Source organism: Myxocyprinus asiaticus, chromosome 25 (genome assembly GCF_019703515.2).
Source record: "Myxocyprinus asiaticus isolate MX2 ecotype Aquarium Trade chromosome 25, UBuf_Myxa_2, whole genome shotgun sequence".
NCBI lineage: Eukaryota > Metazoa > Chordata > Actinopteri > Cypriniformes > Catostomidae > Myxocyprinus > Myxocyprinus asiaticus.
The window spans coordinates 34,934,365-34,949,141 of record NC_059368.1 but is presented as its reverse complement, the minus strand read 5'-3'; the positions used below and the strand labels follow the sequence as shown (position 1 = coordinate 34,949,141).

At 44.2% G+C, this 14,777-nt stretch overlaps 1 protein-coding gene across 1 annotated transcript in view; it reads left to right on the top strand.

Annotated features, from left to right (window-relative positions):
• LOC127416240 (potassium channel subfamily K member 10-like) overlaps positions 1 to 14,570 on the top strand; it is a 34,226-nt gene extending 19,656 nt beyond the window's left edge. Inside the window, exons 4-7 of the mRNA XM_051655482.1 lie at positions 3,563 to 3,723; positions 6,004 to 6,196; positions 7,077 to 7,219; positions 11,969 to 14,570. Coding sequence (XP_051511442.1) covers positions 3,563 to 3,723; positions 6,004 to 6,196; positions 7,077 to 7,219; positions 11,969 to 12,622 — 1,151 coding nt within the window. The 3' untranslated portion in view covers positions 12,623 to 14,570. The remainder of the gene's footprint in view (positions 1 to 3,562; positions 3,724 to 6,003; positions 6,197 to 7,076; positions 7,220 to 11,968) is intronic.
• Positions 14,571 to 14,777: the final 207 nt, after the last annotated feature.

The window sequence follows — 14,777 nt, the reverse complement described above, 5'->3', positions numbered from 1 at the left end:
ACAGCTATTGATAAAACTAGCTAGCTAGCTAATGTCGACATAGGCTATCGTATAAATGCAGTCAATGTATCATGCAAAGAAAAATGATTACTTCAAACTACAGTCTCGCATAGTCAGACCTATATCCACACTTTGTTTTAGCCCTGTTCCAGCACTGGAGAGTCAAATATAATATACAGTCTCAAAGTTTGTAGTAAAACAAACATAACTGTGTCATTTTAATTATGCTACCTCATCTGTCAGCATGATGCCAGTGAATCACGTTGTCTCTTTGTACGTTATGTCATTGTTTTCGCCGATGCTCACGTTCCTATGGAGTGTGTGCACGAGCACGAGCAATAGGTAGCTGGCTGCAATTCATTTAACGGCCACAGGTGTCATTAATAACAAGGGTTTCTGAGTCTTACATACTGCACCTTTAAAGTATTGGCTACAACAAGCTACAACAAAAATTAAACATTTTTACTGTTCTTGCCCAGAAAAAATAAAATAATATATATACAGGTGCATCTCAATAAATTAGAATGTCATGGAAAAGTTCATTTATTTCAGTAATTCAACTCAAATTGTGAAACTCGTGTATTAAATAAATTCAATGCACACAGTCTGAAGTAGTTTAAGTCTTTGGTTCTTTTAATTGTGATGATTTTGGCTCACATTTAACAAAAACCCACCAATTCACTATTTCAAAAAATTAGAATATGGTGACATGCCAATCAGATAATCAACTCAAAACACCTGCAAAGGTTTCCTGAGCCTTCAAAATGGTCTCTCAGTTTGGTTCACTAGGCTACACAATCATGGGGAAGACTGCTGATCTGACAGTTGTCCAGAAGACAATCATTGACACCCTTCACAAGGAGGGTAAGCCACAAACATTCATTGCCAGAGAAGCTGGCTGTTCACAGAGTGCTGTATCCAAGCATGTTAACAGAAAGTTGAGTGGAAGGAAAAAGTGTGGAAGAAAAAGATGCACAACCAACCGAGAGAACCACAGCCTTATGAGGATTGTCAAGCAAAATCGATTCAAGAATTTGGGTGAACTTCACAAGGAATGGACTGAGGCTGGGGTCAAGGCATCAAGAGCCACCACACACAGACGTGTCAAGGAATTTGGCTACAGTTGTCGTATTCCTCTTGTTAAGCCACTCCTGAACCACAGACAACGTCAGAGGCGTCTTACCTGGGCTAAGGAGAAGAAGAACTGGACTGTTGCCCAGTGGTCCAAAGTACTCTTTTCAGATGAGAGCAAGTTTTGTATTTCATTTGGAAACCAAGGTCCTAGAGTCTGGAGGAAGGGTGGAGAAGCTCATAGCCCAAGTTGCTTGAAGTCCAGCGTTAAGTTTCCACAGTCTGTGATGATTTGGGGTGCAATGTCATCTGCTGGTGTTGGTCCATTGTGTTTTTTGAAAACCAAAGTCACTGCACCCGTTTACCAAGAAATTTTGGAGCACTTCATGCTTCCTTCTGCTGATCAGCTTTTTAAAGATGCTGATTTCATTTTCCAGCAGGATTTGGCACCTGCCCACACTGCCAAAAGCACCAAAAGTTGGTTAAATGACCATGGTGTTGGTGTGCTTGACTGGCCAGCAAACTCACCAGACCTGAACCCCATAGAGAATCTATGGGGTATTGTCAAGAGGAAAATGAGAAACAAGAGACCAAAAAATGCAGATGAGCTGAAGGCCACTGTCAAAGAAACCTGGGCTTCCATACCACCTCAGCAGTGCCACAAACTGATCACCTCCATGCCACGCCGAATTGAGGCAGTAATTAAAGCAAAAAGGAGCCCCTACCAAGTATTGAGTACATATACAGTAAATGAACATACTTTCCAGAAGGCCAACAAGTCACTAAAAATGTTTTTTTTATTGGTCTTATGATGTATTCTAATTTTTTGAGATAGTGAATTGGTGGGTTTTTGTTAAATGTGAGCCAAAATCATCACAATTAAAAGAACCAAAGACTTAAACTACTTCAGTCTGTGTGCATTGAATTTATTTAATACACGAGTTTCACAATTTGAGTTGAATTACTGAAATAAATGAACTTTTCCACGACATTCTAATTTATTGAGATGCATCTGTATATATATATATATATATATTCATTAAACTTTTACTTTTTGGTACCACATGTCCCAGTAGTGGGCTATGTTGTCACACTGTTTCACATGTTCCCTGTTTTTTGCCTTGACTTTTATGCTGAAATTCTTGTTTAGTTCCCCTTTCCTGTTTCCTGTTATTTTTGTAGTCCTTTGTAGTTTTCTTTCATGATTGGTTTTCCTCTGATTGTTTTTCCCAGGTGTTCCTCGTTCCCTTGTTTGCCCTTGTGTATTTAAGCCCTTGTTTCCTCTGGTTTCTTTGTCAGTCTTCACACGTGTTGTCATGTTCTGTGCCTGGTTCCCTGTGTTTTGTTTCCTTTTATTGAGTTACCTTGCTTATCTTTTGTTTCATTAAAAGCTGCGTTTAGATCCTCATTCCTTGTCTGCCTCGTAACAGAAAGACTGACCAAAAATGGATCTAGCGGCTGTCAGAATTATGCTTCTGAAGCAAGGGGACCGTCCAGTTGAGGATCACGTCCGTGAGTTTTTAGAGCTAGCGAATTTAGTGCACTATCCAGACCGCTCTCTGGTGGTTTTCTCCCGGACCAGTCTGAATAGTGCACTGAGGAAATGATGCCTCTGGCTGATCCTCACTGGACACTCTGCAAATATGTGGAGAAGGCTCTGGAACTTTGCGGATCCCTTTACACAGTGGATTATGGCGGGAACCCCGGACCAAAACCTGCATCTTCTGCTCCAAGCCTTCGACGGCTCCTTGCTCCAAGCCTTCGACGGCTCCTTGCTCCAAGCCTGCCAGCGCCCACGGCCAACGAGCCAGCGCCTATGCCTGTGGCCTCATCCACTTCCATGGCTATGCTCCCAGCTGTCCGGAGAAGGAAAAGGACCCCTTCTCCCCAGTCGCTGCCAGTGCCCATGACCGCGGAGGTCGTTCCCCAGTCGCTGCCAGTGCCCACGACTGCGGAGGTCATTCCCCAGTCACTGCCAGTGCTCACAACCATGGAGGATTGATAAACTGTATACATTTATGACATTTAAAATACAACCTGCCCCGATAAATCTTTGACAACATGCCCCAACCTGACTGTCATGAAAAATACCTATGACCTTGGCAGAAATCTGCCTTCATAATATAGCTGACACTTGCCTTAATCTATGCCAGTGTGGTTTATTTATGTTCACTTGTTTACCCAACAGATATAACAAAAATATGATGATAAAAGTAAACTTTTGGAGGGTGGAATTCACAATTCAATTTTAAGATGTTTTGAAGTGTTCAAAACCAGCATACCTCTACCAGAGAAAACACACATTTGCACAATTGGACTTGACATAAATTATTATTGTTACTGAGATACAGTATAGCCCTTGTGACAACTTCCCCGTCTGACAACTAGCCCCGGTTCCCCCTGTACAGTGCATGACTTGATGTATTATCTCTATTGTCCCCTTCAGCTGAATCTAAACTCCATCACCATCTATCTCTTGTCTTTTTTTAAGGGTATGGTAACATTGCTCCAAGCACAGAGGGTGGGAAGATTTTCTGTATTCTATATGCAATATTTGGCATCCCACTGTTTGGCTTTCTGCTGGCTGGTGTTGGGGATCAGCTGGGGACTATTTTTGTGAAGAGCATTGCAAAAGTGGAGAAAATGTTCAAGGTAAGTGAACTGTGGGGTACAAAACAAGGGTTTCTTGTCTGTGTTAAAGGACCTTATTCTCATTTCCAGGCTCATGGAAGTAAACTATAGCAGGGTAAACTTCTATAGTGATGAATGGGAGACCACAGCAAATATTGTTTTTGTGTTGCCATTTACTCCAACAGCAAAATAAAATCCAATATTATGTTTCAACAACTTTCTAAATGAGGAAAAAAATATAGAGAGGTGGATTGCGGCATTCAGAAGAGAGAAAGATGCCAAAGTTACGATGATTCCCTTAAGGCCTATGCACACTTCATACTAAATCGAAGAACGAACGGGTGTGACATTATTTAGAACAAAATTTTGTGAAAAATAATGCGTTTTTGAGTTCATTTTGCTGATTCATAACAGCTCACCAGGGCTAACTTTCAGAAAAACTTCGTACCGGCTGCTAAACACATTTTTACTGCTTTTGGTTCATGTCATCGGTAGGTGTGACCTGGAGCGGCACCTACTTTGCGGCCGACAGCTAATTCCTGTTCAGTCAAATAAGATCAGTCAACATGAACACACTGGTATGCAGCGTTATTAGCGAACTTGTGCCAACTAACCTATATCCGTTTGATCATTCACGTAGGCATTTTCCAAGAACATGTCGTAATTTTTTTTTTTTTTTTTTTTTTCAGTTAGTCTACAAAACGAATCAAATCTACTCAAATACTCTTATGTGTCTATTCACTCATGTGCCATCTGCAGCTGAAAGCCATTCACACATCTGCCCAAAGTAAGATATGCCTGTCATAATTTTTTGGTCTGTATTCTTCCCATTAACACTCTTTTATACATCCGTCTTTGCAGTAGCATCAGTGTCATCATAAATTACAATAATGGAGTGTAAGCGGCGCATTTTATGCCCGCGTATAGTGTTCACGCGTTAGCACATTAGCGCAATAAATGCAAAAGCTAAACATGACAAATTACACATTATCTTCTGCTTATAGTGTACAGTACTTTTAATCATAATCGAGTAGTTAAAACAGCTTTTTTTTACTGATCTCGTGTGAATTCTACTCATAGAATGAGGCATGAAGTCATTGATAACAAATTTTACTGTCATATTAGTTGATGTTTTACATGTAGTCTTGAGCGTCCTCATATGTAAATGTACCTTTAAATGCCTCCCTCAGCAGCATGGTAAGTGTCGGAATGTTTTCAAACAGCATGACGTTGCTCAGCTGTATTGAACTTCTTTTTGACTCTCAGCTAAGAAACATTTTGTTGCGTGTGTGCTGGGGCCTTTAGCAGCTGTTTTAGAAACCCCCATCGCAGTAGCGGTATAATTAATGCAATGAAAGTATAACACAATGTATATGTTATAAATGTACAAAAAAAAAAAAAAAGGAAAAAAAGAAGGTGGAAATGCATCAGTCTGTGAAAAGGATCATTAAACCTTAGTTAAGGGAGATGCTATCCAATTTTAGGCTACAAGGGACAGACATGCAGTCTGTTTAAAACGTTGAATGTCTTCAGGTGAAAAAAAAAAAAAGGTTTCACAGCAATTTCAAATCAAGCTGGTTGGGATTCTCAAACAATCATACAAATAGCTTAATTATAAATTTGCTTTTGCATAGTAAGCTGGGATAGAACCAGACTTTGTTTGATCTCAACAAAGATTTTTTATTTATTATTTTTTTTATGTTGTGTCAACTGAACAATTGATACCAAGGTATACAGTAGTGCAAGTTGTGCAACCCATTGAGCAGACTGAATGTCTATCCTTCACAGCCTTGTTTACATTCACAAAAAATGTATATGGCATCTACCATGAGGTACCAATTAATATTATTGTCTATTAAGATCATTATTATGTTTATAATGGTAGAGTATGCAAAGTCATCTCTTTTCATCACTTTGTGGGAGCCATTAGGCAGGGATATTGCAGTACTGAGATGTGATAGATTGGTCAGATCCTGCACAGCAGAGCTGCTGGACCTGTAAAAAAAACACACTGTGGCTCCCGATACCAGCAGGGTCCAACATGCTGTGGCTGTAGCATCTGCAGTAAGGGATGAGATCACACCTCATTAGAGCTAATCAGCCTCCTTCAGATCATCACTCGGCCCTTCAGAGAGCTAATGAACACATGCCACCTTTAAGAAGTCACGAAATGTCTTCCTGTGCCACATGTGGCTGCTGCTTGCAGTGAAGCTGTGCTGTGTCTGTGACTAAAAATGGCTTTCAAACCATGTTGCTTCATCTTTCATGTTGATATTGTTTTGTATTTCATCCCCCTTTCAGCGGAAACACAATCAGATTAGCCAGACCAAGATCCGAGTGGCCTCTACGTTTCTCTTCATACTGGCTGGCTGCATCATCTTCGTCACCATACCAGCCATTATCTTTAAGTACATTGAAGGATGGACTGGGCTAGAAGCAATCTATTTTGTGGTTATCACCCTGACTACTGTTGGTATTGGGGATTATGTTGCAGGTAGGTACAGAATGTAATTTAAATAAATCTTACTCAAAAAATGATGCTTCCCTAGAGGACAAATCAACTGGCCAGAGGTTGCCATTTCATACCGTAATTAGATTTGTTGGACATCTCAGTTATGCTTCATTTACGCTTCATTTATGAATTTAGTATTTGATCAATACAATAAATAAAAACAGTACTCAGTAAATAAAATTAGAAACCAATGAGACAGTTGTTTAAATACTGTTCAGTAAGGTGAAAGAGTTGTACAATTAATGTGGTTTACATTGCTCAGATAATTTGGTCTTCAAAGAATTTGCTGAGAAATGTTGGAGTTCATCTTCTCTACACTTGGCATATTTTGGTATGGTTTGAAACATTGTTGAGATCTCTTCTCATACTGTAAAGGAGACATATGGGATTACTATGTGTCTTTTTCTTAGGAGAAACATCTGAGAAGCATGATATTTAAGCAAAAGTCTCATTTCTCCCTCTCTAGTGATTTTTCTTCTCTATTGGTCCACATCACATTTATTTCCTTGTGGCCCCTTTCAAGGGACAGTTTCACTTGCTTTTGGTTTGCTTTAGTAGGCAAAATGGATGAATATAAGAACAGACATTATTTACTTATGCTGTTGATTGAATTCCATTCTAGATTTTGTTTCCATTTACTAGAGTAAAACACAGTCCATATAAATGCATTTTATTGTCTCTTTATTGTTTTGTGCTTTTAGACACCAGCCATTGACAGAAACTGATTGCTGTTCTCAGTAAAATAGCTTACAGGTTTTTTTAATTTTTTTTTTATGTATGCCTCCAAAAAGTGTGCTTGTAGAGCAATCAAATGCTCCCAGCACTTAAATGAAAGTGTCATTTATACCTACATCTCTTCCAGGAGGCAATAGAAGAATAGAGTACCGTAAATGGTACAGGCCGCTGGTGTGGTTCTGGATTCTGGTTGGACTGGCTTACTTTGCTGCAGTTCTGAGCATGATAGGAGACTGGCTGAGGGTTCTTTCTAAAAAGACAAAAGAGGAGGTGAGACCTTTGCTAGCATTCTATGATTCCCTATGAAGACAACAAAGACAACTATAGTACGGCATATAAAACTAAAGAAAATGGCTTTAGAGTTTTAGTTGTAGATTATCAAATGTAGATTATCAAAATGTTTACACCGTTTTCTCTAAATCTGAGTAAAGTCGAGTCTAACCCATCTGTCTAAGGACAGATCATACAGTAGTCTAGACCTGAGTCAGGGTTTAACCAAACAAAACGTCCTGGTTAATTGTGTAACCTCCGTTCCCTGATGGAGGGAACGAGACGTTGTGTCAATGTAGTGACACTAGGGGTTACTCTTGAGAGCCTGAAACACCTCTGGTCTTTGGAAAAAGGCCAACGAGAATTGGCGAGTGGTATTTGCATACCACTCCACCGAACATACGGGTATAAAAGGAGCTGGTATGCAACCACTCATACAGGTTTTGTGCTGAGGAGCCGAGACATGGTCCTGGCCAATTCAGCAGGTAGTCCAGCATTGTGGCAGGAGGGACACAACATCTTGTTCCCTCCATCAGGGAAAGGAGTTTACTCGACGTTGTGTCGATGTAGTGACACTAGGGGTCCCTATACGAAACGCCACTACTAGCTGAACTGTGTTACGTGAACTGGCGGTGCGAGACGGGCAGACCACTATGTGCCTCATAGCCAGCGCACCAGGCCGACATGTAACCTCCTCCAATGCTGTTATGAGCGTCGAACGGCCCTTCGGGGACAAGTCGACTGCCAAAAGATAGGGACAGGCTAGCCCAGTTGTGGCCTCTTTTCCCCTTCTTTTTTTCCACTCCCTAAAAAACAAGGGGGATTATCTGACTGGGCCACCAGGTCTAGTCGGGGGGTGTCCCTACGAAGGGGAGGACACCACGGAGACCACACCTCCCCCAAAGAGAGGGGGGGATATTTAAGTGGAAACATACGTCACATGGTCTTGCCGACCATGTGGAGAGTCTCATGGTAGATCCTACCCAACGGGGGAGGAGTTACTACAAACATGGCGACAGCGGAGACCACATCCCACCCAGAGAGGGGGGGAGGGGGTATTTTGAGTGGAAATACGTCACATGGTCTTGCCGAGCCTTGTCGGAAGTATGTCATGTGGAGAAGTCCCATGGTAGGTCCTACCCAACGGGGGAGGAGTTTCTACAAACATGGTGACTGGGGCAGAGGGGCCTCTGATCAAGGAAGATGCAGTTTACCAACAGGGAAATGAATTAGTGGAAGATATACATCTCATGGGGTCACCTATGGGGAACCAACACATGCGGAGCACCTACCCCAGTACAGGGCTTAGTTAGCACATGTACTGAGCCAGCAGCGAGTTTCTCCACAAACTCTTCTGCCACAGCGTTCAGAGGAATTCATCCAGGGAACACACTTTGTGAACACTACTGGGAGTCAACAGCGCACATCTTCAGCTCAGGGGAGGTGAAAGGCGCTATGTGCAAGCGGTACACCCGGCCAGCTGTCCCGGACTTACCTGCTTGTGCCTGCCACTACATGGGACGAAACCGGCTCAACCCGGAGATTGTAGAACCTCGCAAAGGTGTTGGGTGTTGCCCAGCCCACTGCTCTGCAAATGTCTGTTAGAGAGGCGCCACTGGTCAAAGCCCAGGAGGCCGCCACACTCCTGGTAGAGTGGGCTCGTAGCCCTGCAGGAGGCGGCATGTCCTGAGCATGATATGCCATTGCTATGGCGTCAATGACCCAGTGGGCGATCCTCTGCTTGGAGACAGCGCTTCCTTTCCGCTGTCCACCAAAGCAGACAAAGAGCTGCTCAGAGACTCTAAAGCTCTGAGTGCGATCCAAATAGATGCGTAAAGCATGCACCGGACACAGCAACGTCAGGGCTGGGTCTGCCTCCTCCTGGGGCAGCGCTTGCAGGTTCACCATCTGATTCCTAAATGGGGTTGTGGGAACCTTGGGTATATAGCCTGGTCGGGGTCTCAGGATCAAGTGAGAGTAGCCCGGACTGAACTCCAGGCACGTTTTGCTGACAGAGAACGCTTGCAGGTCTCCTACCCTCTTGATGGAAGTGAGTGCAGTCATGAGGGAAGTCTTTAAAGAGAGTGCCTTCAGCTCAGCTGACTGCAGGGGATCAAAGGGGGCTCCCCGTAGACCCTGAAGAACTACAGAGAGGTCCCATGAGGGAATGAGGTGCGGTCTGAAGGGATTCAACCTCCTGGCATCTCTCAGGAACCTGATGATCAGGTCGTGCTTCCCTAAGGACTTACCGTCCACTGTGTCGTGGTGTGCCGCTATAGCGGCTACATACACCTTCAAGGTGAAGGGGGACAGCCACCCCTCCAACCTCTCCTGCAGGAAGAAAACACCGAACTGACTGCGCATGTCTGGGGGTCTTCGTGTCGGGAAGAACACCTTAGTGAACAGATGCCACTTCAAGGCATACAGGTGCCTCGTAGAGGGAGCCCTAGCCTGAGTGATCATGTCTACCACTGCGGGTTGTAGGCCACTTAAGTCTTCCGCATCCCATCCAGGGGCCAGACATGGAGATTCCAGAGGTCTGGACACGGGTGCCAGATGGTGCCCAGTCCCTGAGAAAAAAGTCCTATAGTCCCATCTATACCGAGAGGTGCCTCGGTCAGTGTGTACCAGAGCGGGCAGTGGCAGGATTCTTGGGAAGCGAACAGGTCTACCTGTGCCTGCCCGAATCGACAATCCAAATCAGCTGGACCACCTGAGGGTGGAGTCTCCACTCTCCCCAGAGGGTAACCTGTCATGACAGCGCGTCCGCTGCAGTGTTGAGGTCGCCCAGGATGTGAGTGGCTTGCAGCGACTTGAGGTGCTGCTGACTGCAGAGGAGGAGACGGCGGGCGAGTTGTGACATACAATGGGAGCGTAAACTGCCTTGATGGTTGATGTATGCCACCGTTGCCATGTTGTCTGTCCGAACTAACACATGCTTGCCATGGATCAACGGCCGAAACCTCCGCAGGGCGAGCAGAATTGCCAACAACTCGAGGCAGTTGATGTGCCAACGTAGCCGCGGGCCGGGCTGCGGGGGCAGGCTGCGGTGGAGCTGGTGCAGTCACCGCAGGAGGGCGCCCTTGGCGACAAGCAGACAGGGTGCAGAATCTTGAGCCACACCGGGGCAGGATGTGTTGGATAGCTTCCATCTGCTGCTTCACCGCTGAGAACTGCTGGGCAAAGTCCTCGACGGTGTCTCCAAACAGGCCAACCTGGGAAATGGGGCACCAAGGAACCGTGCCTTGTCGGTCTCTCCCATCTCGACCAGGTTGAGCCAAAGGTGGTGCTCCTGGACCACCAAGGTGGATATAGCCTGCCCGAGAGACCGCGCCGTGACCTTCGTCGCCCGGAGGGCGAGGTTGATCGCTGAGTGCAGTTCTTGCATCAATCCCGGGGCGGAACTACCCTCGTGCAGTTCTTACAGCACCTTATCCACCGGGGGATCACCGAATACCCCTTGGCCGGCCCACCATCGAGGGTAGTGAGAGTGGGGGAGCTGAAAGATCAGGACTGGGCAGTAAAAGGTGCCTCCCATGACCTTGTCAGCTCCTCGTGCACTTCCGGGAAGAAAGGAACTGGGATGGGGCGTGGCTGTGAGCGGCGCTGTGGGCCCAGGAACCAATCATCGAGCTGCGAGGGTTCAGGGGAGAGCAGAGGGTTCCACTCTAGCCTGACGCTCGCGGCTGCCTGGGAAAGCATGTCCATCATCTCTGTGTCAGCCTGTGACTGGGTGACCATACCCGAGGGGGGAAGCCCAGCTGAAGCTTCCGCGTCCGACTGGACGAGCCCGCTCTTCGATGCTGCGCTCAAGAGCTCATCACCTTAGCGGGCTCTGAACAAGAGGTCGAACTCGCTGTGAGACGAGCCTGCGGATGCATCCAGAAGCCCGATCAGGGCAGACAAGTGTGCTAGGGAATGGGAGGTCCGTGGGGGGATACCCGGCAGAGGTGGTCCCATTGAGGTCCCCAAATCGCCCCAGTGCTATCCGCACTGGCCTCATACCCGTAGGTAGAAGGACCGAGGCGGGGAGCCGCTGGGGTGGCTTGCTTTCTTACGAAGGCCATGGTCATGTTCTCTCAATGAGTACATGACCCATCCATGAACGCTGTGTCTGCGTGGGTAGCGCCCAGACATGAAAGACAGCGATCGTGACCGTCAGAAGGGGAGAGATATCGACCGCAACCAGGAATAACACACAAACGGAAGGGCATCTTTAAAAAGACGTTCCATGTGTGCTGCTCTTTTAGAGAAATATACTCTTTTTTTTTTTAGAATATACTCTTATTTCTGCCGAAGTGCCCAGGGGCGTTCTCTGCAGTGCACCAGTGCAGAGGGGGAGAAGCTGCTGAAATGCGCCATCAGATCCAGCAGAGGTGAATGAACAGGCGTGAGAATTCAGCTCAGTGAGCATCGACCGTTCGGCTCCGAAGAGAAAATCTGAATGAGTGGTTGCATACCAGCTCCTTTTATACCCGTATGTTCGGAGGAGTGGTATGCAAATACCACTCACCAATTCTCATTGGCCTTTTTTCAAAGACCAGAGGTGTTTCGGGCTCCCAAGTGTGACGCCTAGTGTCACTACATCGACACAACGTCGAGTGAGTGACAGATAGGGAACTGACATTTCGCATTTGCATGACCATAGAGTTGAAGTTTTCTACCACATTTGATATAAACTTTCAAGCAATTATTTTAATGGACAACCAAAGGCACCTAGGTTTATTAAGTATTTTCATTCTTTTCAAGGTGGGTGAAATTAAGGCTCATGCAGTTGAGTGGAAGGCCAATGTTCGAGCAGAGTTCCGTGAGACCAGGCGTAGACTCAGTGTGGAAGTTCACGACAAACTTCAGAGGGCCGCCACTATTCGCAGCATGGAGCGCAGGCAGTTGGGTTTCGATCAGCGCACCCATTCTTTAGACATGTTGTCACCTGAGCGTCGAGCCGCTTTCAACAGCTTGGATGCCACCAATTTCAAGACATCCCAGGAGAGCATTGACACAAAGCTCAACAACCTACATCTACGAGTTGAGCAGAATGATCATCAACGGAGCGACCCAAGCCAGGCTTACTCTGAAGATAACATTTTCAACCGCCTTGGTTCTGTCACAAAACTAGCCAAGCGGAACAAGAACAAAGAGTTGAGGAAGAACATCCCAGACAACAGTCAAAAAGCCTTAGATTCCTTCGGTTGTAATAATCCCACAATGGATGAGAAGAAAGAGGCACTTGAAGACGAGGAGCTTGAGAAGGAGGTCAACACGAGTCTGACCAACTTGCCTCTCTTTGTGGAGAGCCCCAATGTACAAAATGGATTCATGCCTCTTCTGCCACAGGCCAAAGTGGAAGAAAGTGAGAAAAAACTTGAAGACAGAGACTTCCATATGCAGATGGAGCCCTAGAAAGTACAAAGACCTAACAGGGATAGTGGTTTTAAAAAAATAACATACCGAAAGTGCCTTGTTTAGCCCTTACCCTGAGCTGAGATTTGAGAATCTCGATTTCTGCTGTTCATTTTAACTGTTCACTGTGTCCTGATAACTTGATATTGTAATATGATTCATTAGCAACTGAAAGAATCCTTCAGGCCTCTGAATTATAATAATGGTTGTAACCTTGGAAAAGTGAAGCAAAGAACATTGGCAGTTTATTTAGTCAACGACTGAAAGTGCTGAAATTCTGATGGTCTTTCTGCCATGCTTTGCTCTGTACTTAAAGATCATTTGGTGGAAAACATAACAATATTTTCAAAAACAATATTTGTCAAGAGATCCACCCATTCTATATGAATAAACTTACCCAGAGGCTTGTACTCCCCAAGATCAAAGATGATAGAACTCTTTGAAAATGATATATATATATATTTTTTAATTGGTGATGCGTTGTATTTGCACAGAGCTATACTGTCCTGTAAAACAAGTAAAGTGCATCGATATGTCATCCAGATTTATGAAGTTAACCTATAAAACCTCAGGGCTTGTCCTACTGTAGTTGTTTAATTGTACGGTATGTCTGACATACAACTTGTGTGCTATTGCTAAATATCTGAGGCTGTGCAGTAGTGTTTTCCTGATTTGAAAGTTTAGCACAATGAGATGGAAAAAAAGCCATAAGGTAGAAAGGACAACATCATGTAAAGCATAGATTGTCTAGTAGAGTTTAATAAGGACCCACTGAACTTGTTAAACGTTTATCCATTTTAAGACATTGGGCTGTATTTTTAGAATGCTATTATGAGATACATCATATGTGCAGAATCAGTGGGCATGGCCATGAAGTTTTGGTATTTCCATGCAAACATGCTCTAAGTTAAAGCGTAAGTGGGTTGGTTAAATCACGAATGCAAAATAAATTGATAAATGAAGACAGCCCATTCATAAGACATTGGTATTCAGTGTGAATGGGCTGTACACATAGGCTGCTGATTTATGTTCTTACAGCTGTTCAAAAACATATTGCATGTTCAGCACCACTGGAAATGAACAGCGACCGATCCAACACAAAAACATAGCCATATATTTTAGACTATGGATAAACTGACATACTGTCCCTCTGAAATCAGAATGAGAGTGACTACATCCTTCTTGAATGTCAGGTATACCTCTGTGATGTGTACCTCTCCATGCTCTTTATACTCATGGAAAAGGTGGTGCTCGTCTGGACTAATTGGATGTAGGCTCTGTTAAATTATACAGAACTTAATTCCAGAGACATGCACTTTGTGGCACCTGCTAGTGGAATCCTCATACTGCAGATGCACGGACTGAGTTTAGACTTGCGCTGAGAATAAACATGAATCTCAGATGTCTTATAATGGCTTATTTCTCACAAAAATAACAAATGAGGAATTGTGCCACTTCATTAACATGGACCTTCCATATATCATTTGCGCATTGCCCAGGCACAAAATTTCACTTAGGTTTAGTGCTCCCACAAAAACTGGATAAGACTTAGTGCATGACCTGTGTGTCCCCTCTTGATGACACCCCTGGTTGTCTGATGGTGACGATTCCACACCATTGTAACCTCTCCACAATGTTACTTCACAATGATGTAATGAGCAGTGTGGCATTTAAAAAAAACTTGTAGGGTTAAATGAATTCTGCTAGACACACTACGATTACATGGATGAATGACAAACTTTGCAGACATGTATACTTCTAATTTGGGTTAAAGAAACTTTGACAAGGAAACACAGTATTAAAGGGATAGTTCACCCAAAATGAAAATTCTCTCATCATTTACTCACCCTCATGCCATCCGAGATGTGTATGACTTTCTTTCTTCTACAGAACACAAATTAAGATTTGTAGAAGAATATTTAAGCTCTGTAGGTCCATACAATGCAAGCGAATAGATGCCAAAATGTTTATGCTCCAGTCCATATGACTCCAGTGTTTTAATCCATATTTTCAGAAGTGATATGATAGGTGTGGGTGAGAAACAGAGCAATATTTAAGTCCTTTTTTTGCCAAAAATAAATAAATAAAATTTCTTCTCCCTGCCCTGTAAGGGATATACATGAAGAATGTGAATCACCAAAAACAGAAGAAGAAG